Below are 19,195 nucleotides of genomic sequence, written 5' to 3'. Positions count from 1 at the left end.
GTTTTTACCAAAGAAATAAATCAAAATGTTTGTAATAAAACTACAAGGAATTAAAATCAAAATGTGTGACTTAACATGTAAAAGCTTATAAAAGCAAGAATGCCGCCATCTGCCTCCATTATATCCACTATCCTTCATCTACACGTCTAAACCATCTCAGCCTTTCCTCCTAAATCTGTTCACTGCCCTTTCTCCATAGTAATTTGTATACCACCACAGGTATGTCATTTTAAAAGGTTTAAAACAGTAAGTCAAATATTTGGACATGGAGAAAACAAAAGTTAAAAGGTAGCTGATAAAAAAATCAGCTGTCCATAATTTAATAAGGACTTGTAACGGTTGTAGGTTGGGGTGGTAATTCCTCACTAGTTCCTTGTGGATGTCTACCTTCGAACGGAGTAGCCACATTTGAGCACAGGAGGGCGGTACGAGCGCCGAATTGAACCAGAACTAGCTGTACTAAGCAGACAGAAAAAAGAAACTGGCTAGGTGATAGCAAAAGAGCTTTGAACATCGAGCTGGCGAGAAGGTAGAGGAGAAAAGTGGAACGCCACCACGGATTTTTTGTGGGATAAACGTACAGGGCTCGCTGCTAAAACGGTAAACACCGTGTTTATTTAAATAAGCTACATAGCGATTCTGCAGTTAGCGCGGCTGCTAGCGTAAGTAGCAAGTTAGCTTGACGAACGTAGCTAAGTTAAGATGGCGGTCAAATTATTTACATTAGCTAGTTGCTAGCAGTGCATGCTAATAGATACTACGTCGCTTGTTGATTAGTTACTTCTCTCCTGGCTTTGAAATGTTGGTGCTGTTAGTAAATGGGCTGGAGTGTTAAAGATGCTTAATTTTACTAATCCATGCAGAGATTAACGACCTTAACGGTAATTTAGCCTTACGTTTAACGAGTGTTGCATCGTCTTGGAATGTGTGTAAACAGCATAGGCAACGCTTAATGAGTAGCCACGACCAATTTATTAACTTGGCATTTACTTGTGCTTTCACTCTGCGTTGGATAAAGCTCAACTGAACTCATTTGCTCTAATAATTACTTCTGACTACAGTGCTAATGGCTTTGCAATGGTTTGATGCACCGCTGTGTGGTTTGGGGGTTGTCAAGTTTATTATGGTCATGCAACAGGGTTATTATAGCTATATCATCTCATTTGAACGCTGTTCTTCTTATTTTCAGTATTTTCAGACCCGTTGCAATAGTTTTGCGCATAGTTTTAGGTCCTTTGGAAAATTTTGTTGCCTTTTTAGGCATGAAGGAAAGTTGAACTGTTGTTCTGAGGGTGGCCTCCTATATAACCACGTTTACAGAAATGTCTAGTTCTAGGTTAAGGGTAGTTTAATTAAACAGTAAAAATAATATTTACACTTGTCATGCAGTTGAACGTATGATGCTAAAAGTGCCTGTTTCCAAGTTGACAATAAAGTTTGTTATGAAATTGTCTTTTTACTTTCAATTTAAATTCTTAAAACATAACGACAGTTAAATCAGGGAACCCAGAAGACTCGCGAGACTTCTGGATTGTGCGGAGTTCAAATTACTTAAGGTTTAATACGTTTTTATTGGCGAAAGGTCAAAAAATAAAAAGTAAAGGGAGTATTGTTCAGTAAGGTAACACCGATTTTTGCTTTGTGAACCCATATGTGGAAAAGCTGTGCTGATATACACAGTCCTGATTTGAGCCTTTGGGGAATAACTCTGAACTTTACGGTATTGTGGGGGGGTCTGTAATTACACACGAGAAACGTGCAGGTATTTAGTCCCTCAAATCCCATGAGTTTGGCAGTGATCAGCTGCTCCAATAATTTGAATGTAAGGAGTGACTTTCCTTAAACATATTTTGGTACTCTGTGCTAATTTGTTTCCTTTTTACACCAGATGCCTCACACAAGACGATACTCGTCCTCGGAAAGAGACAGTCGAGCCAGCTACCAGGATCGTTACAGAGGGCGAAGACATCGACACAGAAGAACGCCGACTTACTCCTCCAGCAGTGACAGAGAAAGAGACCGAGACAGGAGGGGACGTGGACACAGACAGGAAGGAAGCTATGTACGGTCACGGAGGTGCGTTATGGTCAAATTAGCTTGGGCTTTTACTCTTTCATGTTATATTTAACCCTCTTTCACTTTATTATTGGTTGCCAGTCCTAAGGTTTCAGGATATTTCTCTGCTCACTTATTCAGTCGCAGCTATGACAATCGGTCAGTGGAACAACGACCGTTTGACAGAAGATACTGCGAGGGATACAGACGGTTTGATCAGAGCAGAGAACGCGACAGAGACAGGGAGCCACATGGAGCAGCCGAAAGTTACTATCCACGTGACTTCTCGCCGAACATGTACGACTACAGACGCGGCCGTGAGAGGGAGCGTGAACAAGAAGAGTCGTACCGGAGGAAAGGCAGCAGGCGTAAGCACAAACGAAGGCGGCGTAGAACCAGGTCCTATAGCGCATCCTCCTCGGTGAGTACAGCCAGACCTGAGTTTGTGCTTTAAGTCTTCATCCTCTACCTCCACCTCCTGTTTCTTTCACTCAGCTCTCTCTGCCTCTGTCCTGTCCTAACCTTTTCTTTACAGACCCTAGATTTGGTAAGTAGTAAAACCTTTATGATTTATTTTTGTTCTGTCACAGGGGTTTTATTATATTTGTGAATAGGTGGGTTTGGCTCTAATTGGCTCTTTTTTTTCAAAAATTCTTTCTCCTTTTTATGGTAGAGCATTTTCATTTTTATACAGACACTTTTTAGTACTTCAGCCACTATTTTGTCACCGATAATTGTTACTGTAATTTATTACTTTATTTTTTTTATTCATAAGAGGGCAGAAAGCCTTGTGATTTTTGTTTTGGCTCTTGCAATTATTATTATTATTATTTTTTTTAATGATGAAAAAAGTGAAAATGTTCTGCCAACCATAGTGCATTAGATTTTTATTAAAATTTATTGGCATTTAAAATGAGTTGGCTCTAGTTATTTCTTTTTGTGTGGGGTGTGGTTAATCACACCTGTTAAGTATTATTATGAACATAAATGAGGAAAAGGTTTGAATTTGATGTAGTATAACTGCTGGGATTATCTTTAAAGAAGTCCTGCTTGAATGTTTATGGCGTTGTTATTTTATCTTTCATCTTGTTGCAAAGTTTTGAAGTAGTTATATATATTATTGTTTTAATTGGTTGTTGCGTTGATGAATGGATGTGCCAGTTGCTTCCTTGTTTGTAAGCAGCTGTGGTTTAAAGGTAGGGGGGCGGGAGAGGAGCAGAGGACAACATGTGATCTTTGACTTGTTCCCTTGCACTATATCCCTATCGTTATATATTTCCTTCACGTGGTGTCATGCGTGAATCGCCCAATGACCATGAAACCCACCTACAACCACAACTACATCAACTACCACCCTCCTCCTCCCTCCTCATCCACCTGTGCCACCTGACGCCGTGGCTGCGGCTGCCCCTGAAACCCCCCCTGTCCCCTTCGGTCGTGTTGTGACCTGCTGATGGCCGTTTGGGTGTGAATACAGCGGAGCAACAGCCGGACGCGTGCACTGAGTGTGAGGGACGACGAGGAAGGGCACCTGATCTGTCGGAGTGGGGACGTCCTGCAAGAGAGATGTACTCACTGCCACTACTCTATCGTAACCCTTCTCCATATGAGTATTAAAGCATAGAGCATTTACATGACATGGGGAGTGCCTGATGATCATGATCATGATGATGATGATGCCGTGCTAGAATGCTCTTCGCTCTAGCTGAAATAGCAGGGTGGATTGCAAGAATGTTGAAGATTTTAGGAGGGACTTTAGATACAATCTGCTTTTTTTTTTTTTTTTTTTTTTTTTTTTCTAAGATTTTTAAGCTGTGGAGCATTTCCTTTATGTTTCACAGGTTATTTGACTTTCCTAAACTTAGAAATCCAATTTGCAGCTGTTTGTTTATGTTGCGCTTTAGCTTACAACTCAGTTACAGTTTTAAATCTGTAACTTAAGCTAGATGTTTTTCACTCGGATGGTTTCAGGGTCACATCACTTATTTAGCAAATTTCACTAAGGTTAGAACAACCAGTGCACATTTTAAGACTTTCTTTACATTAAACGCTTCATTTGAGAATGATTACAATACATATTATTTTTAATGTTTCAAGTTTATACAGCATTTGTATCGTTTTGGGCAAAGACAAAAGGATGCACTCTAATAGGTTCAATGACTGCAAATTGGTAATCAAAGGAAGGGAGTGCTTTATGTTTGCCCCCTTTGGTTTACATCATAACACCATTTAGTTACCATAGCCTTACGCGCAACGTTTTAAGCCTGCCAGACTCAGTAGGCAGCAATTCGGAAAGGGGATGGGCGCTAGCACTGATTCGCCTGTCTACACTTTTGCATTGTGTATTCCTGCACGAGTCCACATTTCTAATGCTTCTTTTTTTCCCCCCCCCCGCTCTCCCTCTCTTGTTTTTTTTTCTCTTTGTACTGTGTTGCAGATGAGATTGTCAGCACTTTGGGGGAAGGCACCTTTGGCAGGGTGATGCGGTGCATTGACCATCGCAGGTGTGTGAGCTCTCAGTCTCTGGGTGTCTTAGTAGTTCATTAGGGAATTGTTGTTTCCTCAGCAACAAGAAACAAAAGCCTCTCCGTGCTTGTTTTGGGCTGTGATATTAGGATACATCAGAGGTGTTTAACCCATTTTTAGTACATGGGCAACATGCAGCCTGTATTGAGCAGGGTGGACCAGTACCGGTATTGCATAAAACCCTCTGTAGGAGAAAGAAACTACCTCTCTAAATGTCTTTTATTTATGGTTACAGCCACATGTATTTTGGGAAAAAAATAGCCTTTTCTATCCATTTTGCCTTGACCTTTGAAAAACTCATGCCAGGGTGAAGGTTTTTGAGAAGTTTGTTTCTACTTTTACATGTGAATAAGGAAAACTGATTTCCAGGCTGTGCACCTTTATTTTCTTTTTTTGATGTCTCACTGTGTTATTGTTTGTAGGCTTTTGATTGGCCAGAATTTCTTCAGAGATAGTGATGATGAACAGCCTGAAATTTCATAAGAAAAATAATTAGTCTTAAATTATCGCTATGTCTGTTGCTGTACCTGTGCAATACAATTTACGGACCACTGTGAATCAATGACAGCACAAAGGATTTACATAGTTTTTTTTTTTATTAAGGTAAACAGTGTTTTATGTTTCAAGTAACTTGTTGAGATTGTTCATTATCGGTAATTTTAGAGTCACATTATCACACCAGACATGGCAGAAAGACATTTCTGATTTTAATTCTGGTTCTGTTCACCACATTGTGATGTATACTGAAAATCAGCTCAAGAGTATTTTAGTCCCCTGTGACTGTGAGCCCCTCATGTGAACAGGGGCTATTTGTGCTTCTCTCCCTGCGGAAGATTTATTTTCTTGTGACAGAGCTAGAAATGTCCATCAGTTCATGTTCATGCCCAGGGCCTTAAGATCGTGATGTACCGTCGTTATGGGTTAATGTCTTCCAACCAGCTGGAACTGCTGCAGTGACTTTTCATACACACACACACACACACACACACACACACACACACACACACACACACATATATATATATATATATATATATATATATATATATATATATATATATATATATATATATATATATATATAATTTTTTTTTTTTTTTTTTTCCCCCCGTCCTATAAATAACTTGATAATTGGAGCCTTTGCTCTCATTGCCAGGCGGTTAACTACTCTGTCTTGAATCTATAAATAAACAAGTGCTAGTGTTTAGCATTCAGGGCTGCACACAGGGATTACATAAAAAAAAAAAAAAATTAAGGCATGTTGTGTGTTTCATCACGCTAGTGTTTGTATTCATAATCTCTTGTGTTTTACAGGGGAGGAGCCCACGTTGCTCTGAAAATTATCAAGAATGTGGAGAAATACAAGGAAGCAGCTCGCTTGGAGATCAATGTACTGGAGAAGATCAATGAAAAGGATCCGGATAACAAATTGTGAGCTCTGACTCAGTCATACGGCACTGTGGTTAAACCTGTATTGCTTAGTGTCTTGTGTTCACTCCGAGGTTTAAGCTGGTTTACGTGATTGAAGTGAATTTGTCAGCTCACTCCCTGAACCTCCCATGCTTTGTCTGTCTTGCAGTTTATGTGTACAGATGTATGACTGGTTTGACTACCACGGTCACATGTGCATCTCCTTTGAGCTGCTAGCTCTGAGCACCTTTGACTTTCTGAAGGAAAACAACTACCTGCCCTACTCAATTGGTCACGTCAGACACATGGCCTACCAAATCTGTCTTGCTGTGAAATGTAAGTTGTATCTTTATGGTCTGTGAAATTTACAGATAAATTGGATGGGAATTAGGAATACTGTGAAAAGGGAAGACATTGATTCTTATAACTTGAGCTGTAATTTAGCTTTTGACTTGATGATTATACTTGTTCAAATCATCTGGTGTTTGTGGTAGACATTTACCACAGGAGGGCATCATAGCAAAAAGGGTGTTGGCCCCACTGACTTATCAAGTTTGTCTTTAGTAAATAAAAGCTACATATCCTCACCAAGCCCTTTAACTTGTTTACTGTTGTTAATGTTCTCATTTTGGTTTTACTGAGATATTCTAGTAGTGCTTTTCTGATGCTTTTCTATTAGTATTATGATTAGTATTATATGTTGTAATAAATGGTGAGTAGACAGTTTGTATAAAGTGATGCAAGGTAACTGACAATTTTGAATAACTTAATCAGTGAAGGTTGCTTTTTACCTCCGTAGTTCTCCACGACAATAAGCTGACACATACAGACCTCAAGCCTGAGAACATCCTGTTTGTCAACTCAGACTTCACCATGTCCTACAACGTAGAGAAGGTAAGAGTCAAGGAAAACAGTTTAAAAAAACAAAACAAAAACCCAACAATCATATTTGTTTATAGGCAGGTTGGTTCCAAAACTCAAGGGCTACTTTTTGTTCATTTTACATATGAAGAAAAAAAAAGTTTTTTATGAAAATGTATCACCTTTCTTGTAGGTGGAGGAAAGTTTTCCTGTTACTTATTGCTGGCAGTTATGATGAATAGATATGAAAACACGTGTTGCTATATTTTAAGGGGAAAAAAAGCTAAGCTTCTCTACTGCAGATTTACTCCTGAGAGAAAGATGGGCATTTCTGAAAAACATGCGTGTCATCTTCCAGAAACGAGAGGAGCGGACTGTTAAGAGCACGGCAGTACGCGTGGTGGACTTTGGCAGTGCCACATTTGACCACGAGCACCACAGCACCATTGTGTCCACGCGGCATTACCGTGCCCCTGAGGTCATATTAGGTGAGAACTGCTATAGATGTGCAGTAGATGGTTTTGTGATTATATCCACAAATCTTTGGCCCAGTCACATGAGCAGCTGTGGCTTTTTCAGTTGACACAATATGCTTTGCCTGGAAGACCAAAAGTTTGCTTTGAAGTTATTTTAAAAAGCAAACAAACAAAAAAAAGAGAAACGGGTTCAAACAGGCACAGGCTGATTGCTCTGTTAGGAAAAGCAAATGGGATTTATGATATGTGATATTCAAGTATGTGAAATATTCACTTTTACACAAGTGTATCATCAGTGGTACAATAAGTATCTACTGAAAGCAGTTTATGCTGAGATAAATTGGGGCTGGTTGATGTAAGGAGTGCAAAATGACTCGCATCAAAAACAAATTGGATCATTTGAATGTTTTTTGTGTGACTTCAGCAAGCATGCGAATCCTTTCCAGTGTGCATGTTGCTTTAAACTCAATAATGTACTGATAAGTAATTGATGATAAAAGATCAACTGACTGTAACATAATGTTGTTCAAAAACACGTTCCCGGGCATTATAAGTGGGAGATAGAAACAGAGATTGTGCTGATATATAATTTCTGGTCTGTTAATGACCAAATGACCAAAAACACACTTTGGTGACGGTGCAAACGAAAAACTTTTGGAGGAAAAGAAACCCTTTAAACAGGAAGAAATCTCTGGCAGAACCAGGCTTGATACTCAATATTCACAGTTACCTGGTCCAGCCCCAAGTTATATGCTTTGTCAAAAAGGAAAGTTTTAAGCCTAAACTTAGAAGTAGAGAGTGTGTGTGTCTGTCTTTCCTGTTAAATTCATTCCCAGTCATCACTGCAAACACTGAGTGAATCTGGCCAGAAATGGATGTAAATTAAAACGTGGCTGGTTGTGGGAAGCTTACAATCACAAGGTGGTAATCCTGTCCTCTTGTAATCCTGTGGTGGTTTAGTGTACTTATACTTTTGTGTTTCAGAGCTGGGCTGGAGTCATCCCTGCGATGTGTGGAGCATTGGCTGTATCCTGTTTGAGTACTACTTGGGCTTCACTTTGTTTCAGGTACACGGCAGCACACAGTTTGTTTCAGCAGAATACGCCTTTTATTTACTTTTTGTAAACTGATTTATTTGCTGAAATCTCAACTATTAGTTAAAGCTCTAATGTAAATGGGTCCTTGTAAATGCAAGTGTACAATTATTCAGTGCTGGTAAGAATGAACCCTTGCCACTGGTGAGCTCTCTAAAACCGAAGACACCATATGCAACAGCAGAACCTGAAGTAGTTAAATTCTGATTATCTACTGAATCACTCTCTTCCTTTCTGTGTGAGTCTTTTCCCCTCTCATTCTTGCTTATCTTATATTTTTTGCAGACTCATGACAACAGGGAACATTTGGCTATGATGGAAAGAATCCTGGGACCAGTGCCCTCCAGGATGATTCGTAAAACTCGGTAAGAGAACATAAAAACACAAGTAAAGGAAAAAATGTGAAAAAATTAAAAATGTGCCTGATGCAAACATATTTTTAAAGCAACATTTTAAACTAATCTTACTCTCTCAGGAAGCAGAAATACTTCTATCGTGGTCGTCTTGATTGGGATGAGAGCTCCTCAGCGGGAAAATATGTTAGAGAAAACTGCAAACCATTACGGGTAAGTGGAGTGAGTGAGAAGGGCATGAATTTGATGATTAGTGGGGATGAAAAGTTCCCTGTATGATGCAACAGATGTTTCTTGTATTTCATGTTGGAGTTTTTTTTGTTTTTTTTTTATTGCCACTAATTTCCACTTTTTTTCTTTTTCTTTTTTTTCCCCCTTCTTTCAGCGATATCTGCTGTCCGAGGCGGAAGAGCACCACCAGCTGTTTGACCTCATCGAAAGCATGTTGGAGTATGAGCCCTCCAAGAGGCTTGCACTGGCTGACTCTCTAAAACACCCTTTCTTTGAGAACTTAGGGATCAGTGAGGCTGCAGGCACCAAGAGCTGGGAGGGCAACCGGGACATCAGCCGGTGACCCACAACCCTCCAAAGACTGAATGATGAAGGGTTTACAGTCCTTTCTGTGTGGAGCAGTGGGAACTGTTGAATAAATTGGGGCCTCATCTGTCATTAAAGCATGGACACCTTAACTTCTCGCTCCTCTGGCGTCAATCTCTGTAGCCACAAGAGGCATGTTTTTGCAGCAGAGACTGAAAATAAGCCACAGAAGATGTGGGGGAAAGAGTGAAGTCTTTTCTAGTTCTCACCTCGGCAGAGGCAAAAAAAAAAATCTTTAAATGGAAGATTGTTTGTATCCAAAGTAGCCCACTATGCAGCTCCTGTCTTCCTTTAGACTTCTGAAACACCTTCCACCCTTCTTTCTGTTTACCTGTTATTTTAACCAGCATGTAAAGAAAATAAGGAAATGCTACCAGAGTCTGTCATCAAAAAAAGAATCAGCTTTGGAGATGAAAAAGTCTTCCGATTCTGAGGTGAAAGGAAAGGGTAAAAAAAGGAGACATGGAGAAGAGATTCTGTTATACAAACATCTGATCATTCAAATTGGAAAGTATTGCAAACATCTGTGGCAGAGGCAAGTGTCTCAACTTCTTGTCTACGTTGTTAATTAAAGACCTGCACATAGACTTCTTGTTTTATAAAAGAAATGTCCCCTATATGGAGAATCTGCCATAAATTAGTGGGTTTATTACTATTCACCAGTAATGTAAGAAGATAATAATGACGGGACACTCCCCCTACATGGGTCTTTGCTGCCTCTCTTATATGATAAATATGTTGTCATGCAATGATTTCTGGGTGTGAGAGTGTGTGTCTGTTGGATGGAGTGGGCGACGCGTTTATGTTTTGCTCAGTGGTTTACGTAAGCATTAGTTGTGGGAACATTCCCACTCATTCAAACTCCAATAACTGCCTTTTCCATGTTTGACATTTTTAGACCTGACGTCTCTCTATCGAGGTTAAGCACACAGCCCCTGTTGATGGTATTTATTATGAGTTCTTCTAGGTCATAGTCCCCACCGCCAACCTGTACATGACTTGTTTTTTTTGTATGAAATTAAAGCGTATAAAACTGTATATATGTATTATTGTGTAGAATTAAAGTCCTCCTTGCCAAAGGCTTCTGGTTTCCGCTGTGTCCGTTTGGGCCTGTGATAAAATTAAAGGTGGTTACCATTTCTGTTTCTTACCTCAGCGATGCCTCTGCTGGATGACCTGCGTAGCTGTCACACAGGTCTTTGGATGCTTGAGTGAACAAAAGGAAAATGGTGAGTATTATTTTCTAATTTGAAGTAATTTCTTTAAATCTTTCACATTTTTACTGCAAACTGTCTCTTGGATTCCACTGGCACTAAAAGCTTTCATCTTAATTGAGATGCATGCGATTCATTCATATCAGATTTTATCATTTGCACATTTTACCACCTGCATTTTCAGATTACTGAAGTCTGATTTTATAGCAAATTATTCTGGGGCACTCTTCTCTGGATCATCAGCCACACTTTAGACTATCACTAGAGTCAGGGTCTTTTTAAGTGTATTCTTTTTTTTTTTAAATGGGATAATTTTCATCCTGGTTTCCAAGTATCTTAACTGTTTAATAGTTTTAGGCATTTTGCATACACTGATAAAATAAAAATAAAAAATCCCTAATGACAGGGTTTTTTGGCAGCGACTGTCGGATGTTTTTCCTCCACCAGTCCTATCCTGTTAACTAATCTCTCTGTCATTACCCTTTTAAATCTACGCTCAGCTGTCACCTCCTGAGGAGCAGAAGAGAGCTGAGCACAAGATCTGTTGCAACAGGTGTATAGATGGATCGTCATGTAGACTTCCCCACCTGTCAGTACTTTTATTAGTACTTTTATTAACCTCGCTGTCCCCATTCTTTCTCAAACAACAGCAGACCGAATAGAAACCCTGCTATGCATTAACCTTAAGAGAAAATGATAAAACTGAATCTGTTTAATTGAAACTGTGCTTGACTGACATACAAAGATGTGGGATGTAGGTTTTCTGGTCATTTTCTCACGTTTTCTAACAACCTGAGGAATGTCCAGTTCTTTGTGTTAAATGTAAAAACCTTCATATGCAGAATGGAAATAATCTGTATGGTAGAAATGCACTCTTGTAGCATCAAACACAGGTGATTCATGGTGGTGTGGGCAGGCTGAGACTGTCTGAAATTCCACACTAATATAGTATTTAGTATGCTTCAATAATGAGAGTCTTACCCTTAATATGTGTATATAATTGCAGTGTGTAGCAGTACTTTAAATGCATACCATTTCCAGGTAAATATTAGAGTATGTGGCACTGGATACTACACTAGCGTATAAATCTATAAAAGCAGTGCAGCAGTAACAGGATTTAAGAGGCACAGCTGGCAGCTCAATCTTTATGGTAAATCTTTATAGTGTTTAAAAATAAGGTGCCAATTTGTTAATGATTGCTTGGTCTCACACAGGTTGTTGGATAACCATTAACACGTGTTAATGGTTAAGTGACATGAACAGTAGTAAAAATATTGAGTATATAGTGCATGGTTTGGGATTTCAGACACTGTGAATGCTGTTTCTCTCTAGACCTGAATTTGTCTGAGTTCACTGTGAATGAAGCGAATCTGTGAATGAAATTGATCCTTCCAGTCAATGAAACTGTCTCGTCTTTGGGTAGAAGTCGTCCTCTGTGCGTCATAAAAGCGTCATCCTCCGCCTTCCACTTGATCAGCTCCCATCTGTCAGGCTTCCTCTGACCCTGTTTCCAAATAATTTCATCAGCTGCTAAAATTGACAATGAAAATTTTCAACCAAGTGTAGCTTAGTCGTCGTCAGTCCCCTGGATGTAAATTTTTTTAAGCATCTGTTTGCATGTGCAGATTTGTTTGCAGCTACTCTGTTGTTAATGAGATAAGCGACTGTTGCGTCCTCAGTTAATCCAATTTGGAGACCTGCAAGGTCATCAGTCAAATCCACATAAGAGCAGAGCGCTGCGGAGCGGAGGTGTCTACAGGTACACAAGCTGAAGTGCTGGCAGCAGAGCATTAAATGGATCCTTTGCTTTACAGCTTTGACAAATGATATCATCAGCCCATTGTGTCTACAGGAGAACGCACAAAGGTCAGTCATTGTTTCTTTAAACCATGTGCAACATGTTTTGTAAAATTGTGACTTTAGGGTGTCTCTTTTTGATGGACACAGACAAAGACTTTTCCAAATAAAGGATGGATAGTATTTTTTTCTTTTCTTTTTTTTTAAATTTCAATATAGAGGTATTAAAGTTTTCTCTGCTTGTACTTTTTATTTGCAGATTACAGTCTCCAATAAAAGCCTCACTTCTGCTGAATATTTATCCCAAACAAAGAGGCGCACCTTCATGCTGATATTGCCTTAAATACTCGGAAAAGTCTACCTGATAAATCAAGCGACATCTACAAACGGCGCAAATGGATTCCTTAATGTCACTGGGCGCTCCCCTGAAGCAGTTCACCAGCTGTGTGTCGGGGAAAAGCACCGCCAAGAGGGGCGCCGGGAGGAGCCAGTCTGTCCGCAGAAGCAGCTTCACCCGCAGGAGGAGCTTCAGCAGGAGGAGAAGCGTTCCCTGCAACAGCCAAAAAGTGCCAGACTCCTGGCTCAGAGCTTACCAGGATGAACTGAAGAGGGAAAGGTAAAAATAAATAAATAAATTAAACAGAAGCATTCATGTGATTGATTGAATTTCAGTTTTTAATGTGGTTTTGCCAGGGTGTGTGGAGTTTTTCACGATCACTTTTAGCTTTCTTTGCAATACAATAAACAGGAGTTAGAGTTGCTGTTGTATTTTAAGAAAACAATGGTTTTCAGTTACTATCTTGTCATCAAGCTAAGACTCTTGGCCAGACAGACCTGGCTTAGTGAGGATAAGACTCTTCCTCACATGAATAAGCTCCTCGCCCATGTGCCACGCTAAATGTTGCTCTTTGCTGTTTGCCAAAGGAAACGTCAGCAAGCCATGCTGGCCAAGAAGAACGCTGAAAGGGCTGTCAGGAAAACTCAGTTCAGGAGCCATCACTGCCTCCCACGGGTAAGTGAGCAGCTACATTCAAATGCTACTGACTTATCAGCGTGTCATTATCTAACCTGAACACCTGTGCCTGCAGCAGAGCAACGCTTCCAGGAGGAAACCGACCCCGGCCAAGGACGACTCCTTCTTTGGAGCCTTTCAGGGCCTCAGTCTGGATGGATTGATGGGGGCTACTAATGCATCCCCTGCTGTGACGGCGCCTGGTGCAGGTGCAGGAGATCAGTGCAAAGTCATGTGAGATGGGACGCGTAAAGACGTTTAGATTTTTTCCAATGAGCCGCATGCTTTTGCAAATTTTTCTGCAAATGAGACTGGATGGAGAAAATGAGACTGGCTCTCACCATGTAACCCAAGAGGACGGGAAACATTTATATTACTCTGTATTTTCTGAAGTATTCTTTTTCCTTTGGCAGACAATGCTGCTTCTTATTTTGATGTTTGTTTTACAAATTATAGACTGTAGCTATCACCATTGTTTCATGATGTTTGCTGAGTACAACTGCAAAGAAAACTGAATTATTAAACTTTTATTTTATTTTCCCACTGTTCATTTTCAGTCTTTTTTTTTTTTTTCATTTTGTCCTTAAAAAAGCCAAAACAGAAACTAAGCAGTTTTTTAAAATTTATTTTCTCCAAAACATAACTTAAAATGGTGAGCTGCTTAAATTTACATTATGAATACACAGAAGACATGCACAGAGATGTAGGTTCTCAACAAGAATGCCTGTTCCAACAACACATTTGTAAATTTGTATCCAGTTGATATTCTACTTATAAAAGGAATCAATGACAGCCAGATAATAAGAAGCATAGATGCCACATAGCTTATAGATATCTGTATCCCATAATCTAGTTATTTCACTTTTTTCTGCAAGTTTTAACAGTTTTGGAGACCACAGTGAAGTAGGCTTGTTAAGACAAAGATTTATTAAAAAACAAAACAAGGAGAACAAGAAAGCAAATGACAGCAAACCATGTTTCCACCCTCTGTCACACGAATGGAAGATGCATCATTTCTTTATTAACCGGGGCAGGTATGATCTCCAGCTCCACATCATAAATATGTACATTAGAAAAGCCAAGTACAAAACTACAGCTGTCGGGGTCGGGATGTTGTCCTATGACACAATGCTGATGGCTGTGATGATGATTACACAGATGACCGCAGACAACAAGGAGAGGATACACAGAAGTGTTTCTTTCATTTAAACAGTGGATTTTAATTGAGTGAAGTCCAGTTTTACATCATTCCCTCTGTTCCATTTTGACTTTAGGGGGCTTTAGGAAGGACCTGTTCTTCTTCTCTTTGCTTTTTCCTTTGGCCTGGAAGTTCCTCCAGCTGTCCACACGTCCATCTCTTGTTTCCTGAAGAAAATAAAAATATTATTTTTCAATTAAGAAATCCAAATAGCACAGTCATCGTGTTTCTATTTACAGATGCGTAACAACTGGCATACAAGAACGCACCTCAAAGTTTTTCTGCCACTCTCGCTGTCGCTTAGCGTTCTCTGCTGCCTCGATTTCTTCTTCTCTCGCCCTTTTCCTGGTAAATTGAGAGAAATCCAGGATGTTATGAATGAAAACATTCTCTGTTTCTAAAACAAACTACCAAGTGGTAAAGACGGGTGAATGTTTTAGTCATACAGAGCAGCAACCAAGTTCTTAAAAATCCCACCAATTACCTTTCATGCATTTCCTTTGCTTCCCTCTCCTTTCTCTTGATTTCCAGCTCTGCAAACAGCTTCATGGTCTGTTTGTACACTGCTTGCTTGAACTGGAGAGAAAGAAAAATAAAAAACACATATATGATATGAAGTACAGTAGTTAGCTCTGTTTCCTCATAGCAAGAAGGTCCCAAGTACTAAACCAGGGCTGACACGTTTGCATGTTAGGTTAGGTTAACTGGCAATTCTGAACTAACTGTGAATTCAGCTGTTCCCTTTAGCAATCACCACAGTGGATCATTTACCTCTATTCCTATTATCCTCTGTCACATAAAGCCTTCACTACTTCCACAAATCTTTTCTGTGCTCATCCCTCTTGTCTGGCAACTCTATCTTCAATCCAGTATATTTACTACCCCTCCTCTGCACATGTCCAAACCAACTGAGCCTTGCCTCTCTAATTTTGTCTCCAAACTGCTCAACCCGAGCCGTCCCTCTGATCTACTTGTTTCTAATCCTGTCTATTCTGGTCCTCTGGACGTCTTTTTGTCAGTGCTTTTTCATACATCATAGGAGATCTCGCTACCATCTTGAAAGCCTTCCTTTTCATCCTTCTGTCACAAATCACCCCCTCTACTCTGCTCTTCACCATTCTGTTACTTTAGATAGATGATCACAGGTATTTAAACTCATTCACCTTCACTGCCTTTTGGTAACACTGCTGGGCATTTATTCAAAGTACTTTAATTTCAATGGTGTCTGCCACATAAAAACTACACGCATCAGTCAAATCAGATTTAAAAAATAAAGGTTTACAGAGTTTGCCCCAAAATATTGTTTTTTAAAAGCCTCTCCCCCCTATTAAGTTACACTTTGTGGAGGTACAGAAATTATTTTACTGCTACAATATAACCTGCATTATTAACATTGCATTAATAATATATCCTACAGCATTGATATTGCATTAAATATGTTTATTAAAGCTATTGCCACCATATTAACCTTTTTATTACAGGTGCAGCTATAATTATTTTATACACATTGCATGTTTGTGCTCATTCAGAGTTGATGCTCAGTCTATTAAAGAAGGTTTTACACAACAGATATGTCTTCACAATCTATGTGTGATGCTGTGTGTGATGATGTGATGCTGCATACTCCTGAGGAAGGAGTGTGTGTGTTTTAATAAACTCATTGTTTGATTGCACTCTTCTGGGCCTCTGTTGGTTTGTTTCATTGCTCAACATTTATTGAATTCGGGACAACTTACTTCAATGTCTTTCCTGGAGCAAAATTCTGCTATTGGTTTGCAGTGCTAGCACGATCCCTCTTTTTTACATCTTGCTAGTCCAGTGATTTGTGATAAAGACAGAACTATTCTTCACATGCCTTCCCTTTAAAACATTGTGGTTCTGAAATTACAATAAAATTATAATAAAAGTCTCAGTACCTCAGTAGAACTTACCATTTCGGGATCATCTTCCTCTACATCCAGTGGTTTCCCTTCTTTCTTCAACTGTTTCCTTTTCTCTTTTACCTTTAAAATATAAAGAAACATCGCATTAAAAAAGTCCAGATAATGAAACTGAGTAACATGGAAAGGGGGGGGGGGGGGGGGGGGGGCGCGCATTAGATATTTTGTTTTCATGGTGGAAAATACTCACCATATGCTCCACATATTCCTTTCCTGCATGAATCACATCTAAGGCTCTCTTCTTCTGCTCTGGATCCAGTAAGAGTTTGTATGCCTTGTCCACAGCTAGACATAGTATAACATTAAGGCTCGATTACAGAGTGGTTTTAATGTAAGATTAGCAGATAACTGTATCACAGAGGCTCTAACAAAGTCAAATTGTTGTTTTCATACTTTTTATTTTAATTTGTACAAAAACAACAATGAGACAGAAACTGGTTTTTAGGTTTTGTTTTTTTTTCCTCCAGAGTTTATTGAGTGTCCAAATAGCCAATAAAACCCATTTTAATTAACTTGGAGCTGTACAAAAATACAAGCCAATAAGTGATGTACGTGAGAATTGTTACCTTCGAACGCTTTCTGCGCTCTGTCTGGATCGCCCTGATTTTTGTCTGGATGGACCAAAATGGACAACTGCCAAGTAAAAGAGATTTAAAATTAAAAACAAAAACAGCATTGCAAAGAACACGCCATGTCTGTAAAAATGAGGTCACTGAAAAGCCTCTTCTCCATAACACTTCCTTACCGCCCGAAACCTTTTCTTCAGTTCATCATCTGTTGCCTCTGGATCAATTTGCAGAACCTATAAGAGATTTGAAATCGACAATTGTTAATAGCGTTGGATCTCATAGCATTGATACATCATAAGCAGTTAGAGCTTTGAAAAATATAATAACTCTTGGGTTCTGTTATTAGGCTTTGGAAAAGTTTGTCCCTGACAGGTAACTTTGGTCAATCACAGATCCTTTCAGATTGGCTGAGTGAGTAGTATGAGGAATCAAAATTATTGCACAGAATGAAGGAAGACTGTCACTTAAAAAAAACATGATTTGATTCCTAAGATCAGCACAACATTTAAAAGGGTACATTTTAAAATTGTTTCCTCTTCTTTGATTTAGGTCTAATAAGATACAGATATGAAAATAATAAGGAAGCATCAAGTATAAATATCAATTACATAAGTTCCTAAAAGCTATATACATTATTGCAGTTCCTTTGTTAATTAGAAGTGAAGTGTGAATGAATTATTAAAAATGCTACATACATACATTGATAGGTAGCATATTTAACAATGATAATAATAATTAAAAACAAAACAAAAACGACACCATTAGTGCACTAGGTTACCTCAAAAGGGTTGAGATTGAAGTATGATGCGCCAGGTCTGAGCAGTCTGTCAATCTGCTGCTTGGAGGTTAACACAGAGTCTCGCTTCTCGATCTGCTTCACCTTTAAAAATGAATAGCAGCAAAACAAAACAGTGAAAAACTTCACAATGCAAAGGTCCTGGCAAACAAGGCTTCCGGAATACATTTTTATTTTCTTCTGAATTATGTCAGCCAGCTCCGAAGAATGAAATACGAAGAACGAGAAGGATGCTCTTAATTTTTTCAGGAAGCTATCCTCATTAAATAAATACAGGTCAACATGTACACTGACCCAGCAGCAGCTTCATAAAAGGCCCGCCAACGCAGTAACTCCTATTAAGCAAGCCATAGTTTAGGTAACATGGCTTGTAGTACTAGCTGCTGATAATAATGAATAAAATAAGCCCAAATAACAGTGTTTTTTTTTCGTACTAACAGAAGACTGAAGCTGCTCACAAACATCTCGTTTAACGTTAGCTTCTCGTTAGCTGATGTCAGCAGGCCTCGTAGGTGATAAACGCGGTAATCGCTCAATAACCGGCTTCAGTCGGTGCAAAGACAGCAACCGATACTTTAAAGTGAATAATCTAACTTTAAATCTGCTTTACCTCAGTGTAAAAATTTTGAAATAATTCATCCGACACATTATGCACAGAAGACTCTCCCTCGGCGGTCGCCATCTTCGCTCGGGTTTACATGTGACGTCGTGACATCACGTGACTACAGATTAAAAATAAACCTACGTAACGTAAGCACACGTTTTATAACAATTTTAAATATTGAAAAAATATGAAAGTGAATGAATGTGCTGGGTTAGAAAGGTTTAAAGTTTTTCAAATTAAAAACATTGCATTGGCATGTTTTGACATGACAGGAACTAGAAGACTTTACTTCCGCTTCGACGTTTTTTTAACCAACATTTAACATTTAGCGACGGATTACAAACAGCGGTCACTCCTTCACGACGCTTTGCTAAAATCTTTAAGCTGGTGCAGGACTCTGTTGTAACACGTCTTCAGCCTTTTTCCCCAAACCAGCCCCCACTGTCGTTCACATCTGCGTATTCAATGTATCACACTTGACTGAACGTCTAAGAATATATACTTATAAGTGCCATGGTGCAGACATCCTGTGTGACTTATGCAATATTTATTTAAACGTTTAAGGCATGAAATTTCCTTTGCTTAGGTCAACTTTGTGCTTCCTGTATTTATTTGTATTGAGTGATGTGAGGCAGTGAGTTGAGTACAGTCAGCTTGATTGGCTGAGGTCTACAGTGAGCCACATATGCCCAC

General features: G+C 39.3%; 2 protein-coding genes across 7 annotated transcripts; one reads left to right on the top strand and one right to left on the bottom strand.

The window, feature by feature from the left end:
• Positions 1 to 342: 342 nt before the first annotated feature.
• Positions 343 to 10,454, top strand: clk2a (CDC-like kinase 2a). 6 transcript variants are annotated; one of them, XM_026155890.1, is made up of 14 exons: positions 343 to 600; positions 1,889 to 2,076; positions 2,197 to 2,476; positions 2,591 to 2,602; positions 3,533 to 3,623; positions 4,493 to 4,559; positions 5,896 to 6,012; positions 6,161 to 6,327; positions 6,791 to 6,885; positions 7,211 to 7,340; positions 8,313 to 8,395; positions 8,708 to 8,787; positions 8,898 to 8,988; positions 9,161 to 10,454. In XM_026155890.1, exons 2-14 carry the CDS (start codon positions 1,889 to 1,891, stop codon positions 9,347 to 9,349), a joined length of 1,590 nt encoding a protein of 529 aa, XP_026011675.1. In that variant the 5' UTR covers positions 343 to 600; the 3' UTR covers positions 9,350 to 10,454. The 6 variants fall into 6 exon arrangements, with proteins under 6 accessions (XP_026011675.1, XP_026011672.1, XP_026011674.1 ...); XM_026155887.1 differs by lacking the exon at positions 343 to 600 and adding an exon at positions 762 to 881 and having other exon boundaries at positions 2,203 to 2,476; XM_026155886.1 differs by lacking the exon at positions 343 to 600 and adding an exon at positions 769 to 881.
• Positions 10,455 to 14,299: 3,845 nt separating this feature from the next.
• On the bottom strand, positions 14,300 to 18,627 carry dnajc8 (DnaJ (Hsp40) homolog, subfamily C, member 8). Its single transcript, XM_026155921.1, has 9 exons — positions 18,509 to 18,627; positions 17,881 to 17,982; positions 17,279 to 17,335; positions 17,100 to 17,166; positions 16,724 to 16,818; positions 16,525 to 16,596; positions 15,078 to 15,169; positions 14,863 to 14,938; positions 14,300 to 14,760 (listed from the first exon to the last, which is right to left on the bottom strand). Exons 1-9 carry the CDS (start codon positions 18,578 to 18,580, stop codon positions 14,641 to 14,643), a joined length of 753 nt encoding a protein of 250 aa, XP_026011706.1. The 5' UTR covers positions 18,581 to 18,627; the 3' UTR covers positions 14,300 to 14,640.
• Between the last annotated feature and the right edge of the window lie 568 nt (positions 18,628 to 19,195).

This window comes from Astatotilapia calliptera, chromosome 22 (genome assembly GCF_900246225.1).
Source record: "Astatotilapia calliptera chromosome 22, fAstCal1.2, whole genome shotgun sequence".
Lineage (NCBI taxonomy): Eukaryota > Metazoa > Chordata > Actinopteri > Cichliformes > Cichlidae > Astatotilapia > Astatotilapia calliptera.
Note: the sequence above shows the minus strand (reverse complement) of the source record. Positions and strands in the feature narration are given on the sequence as shown.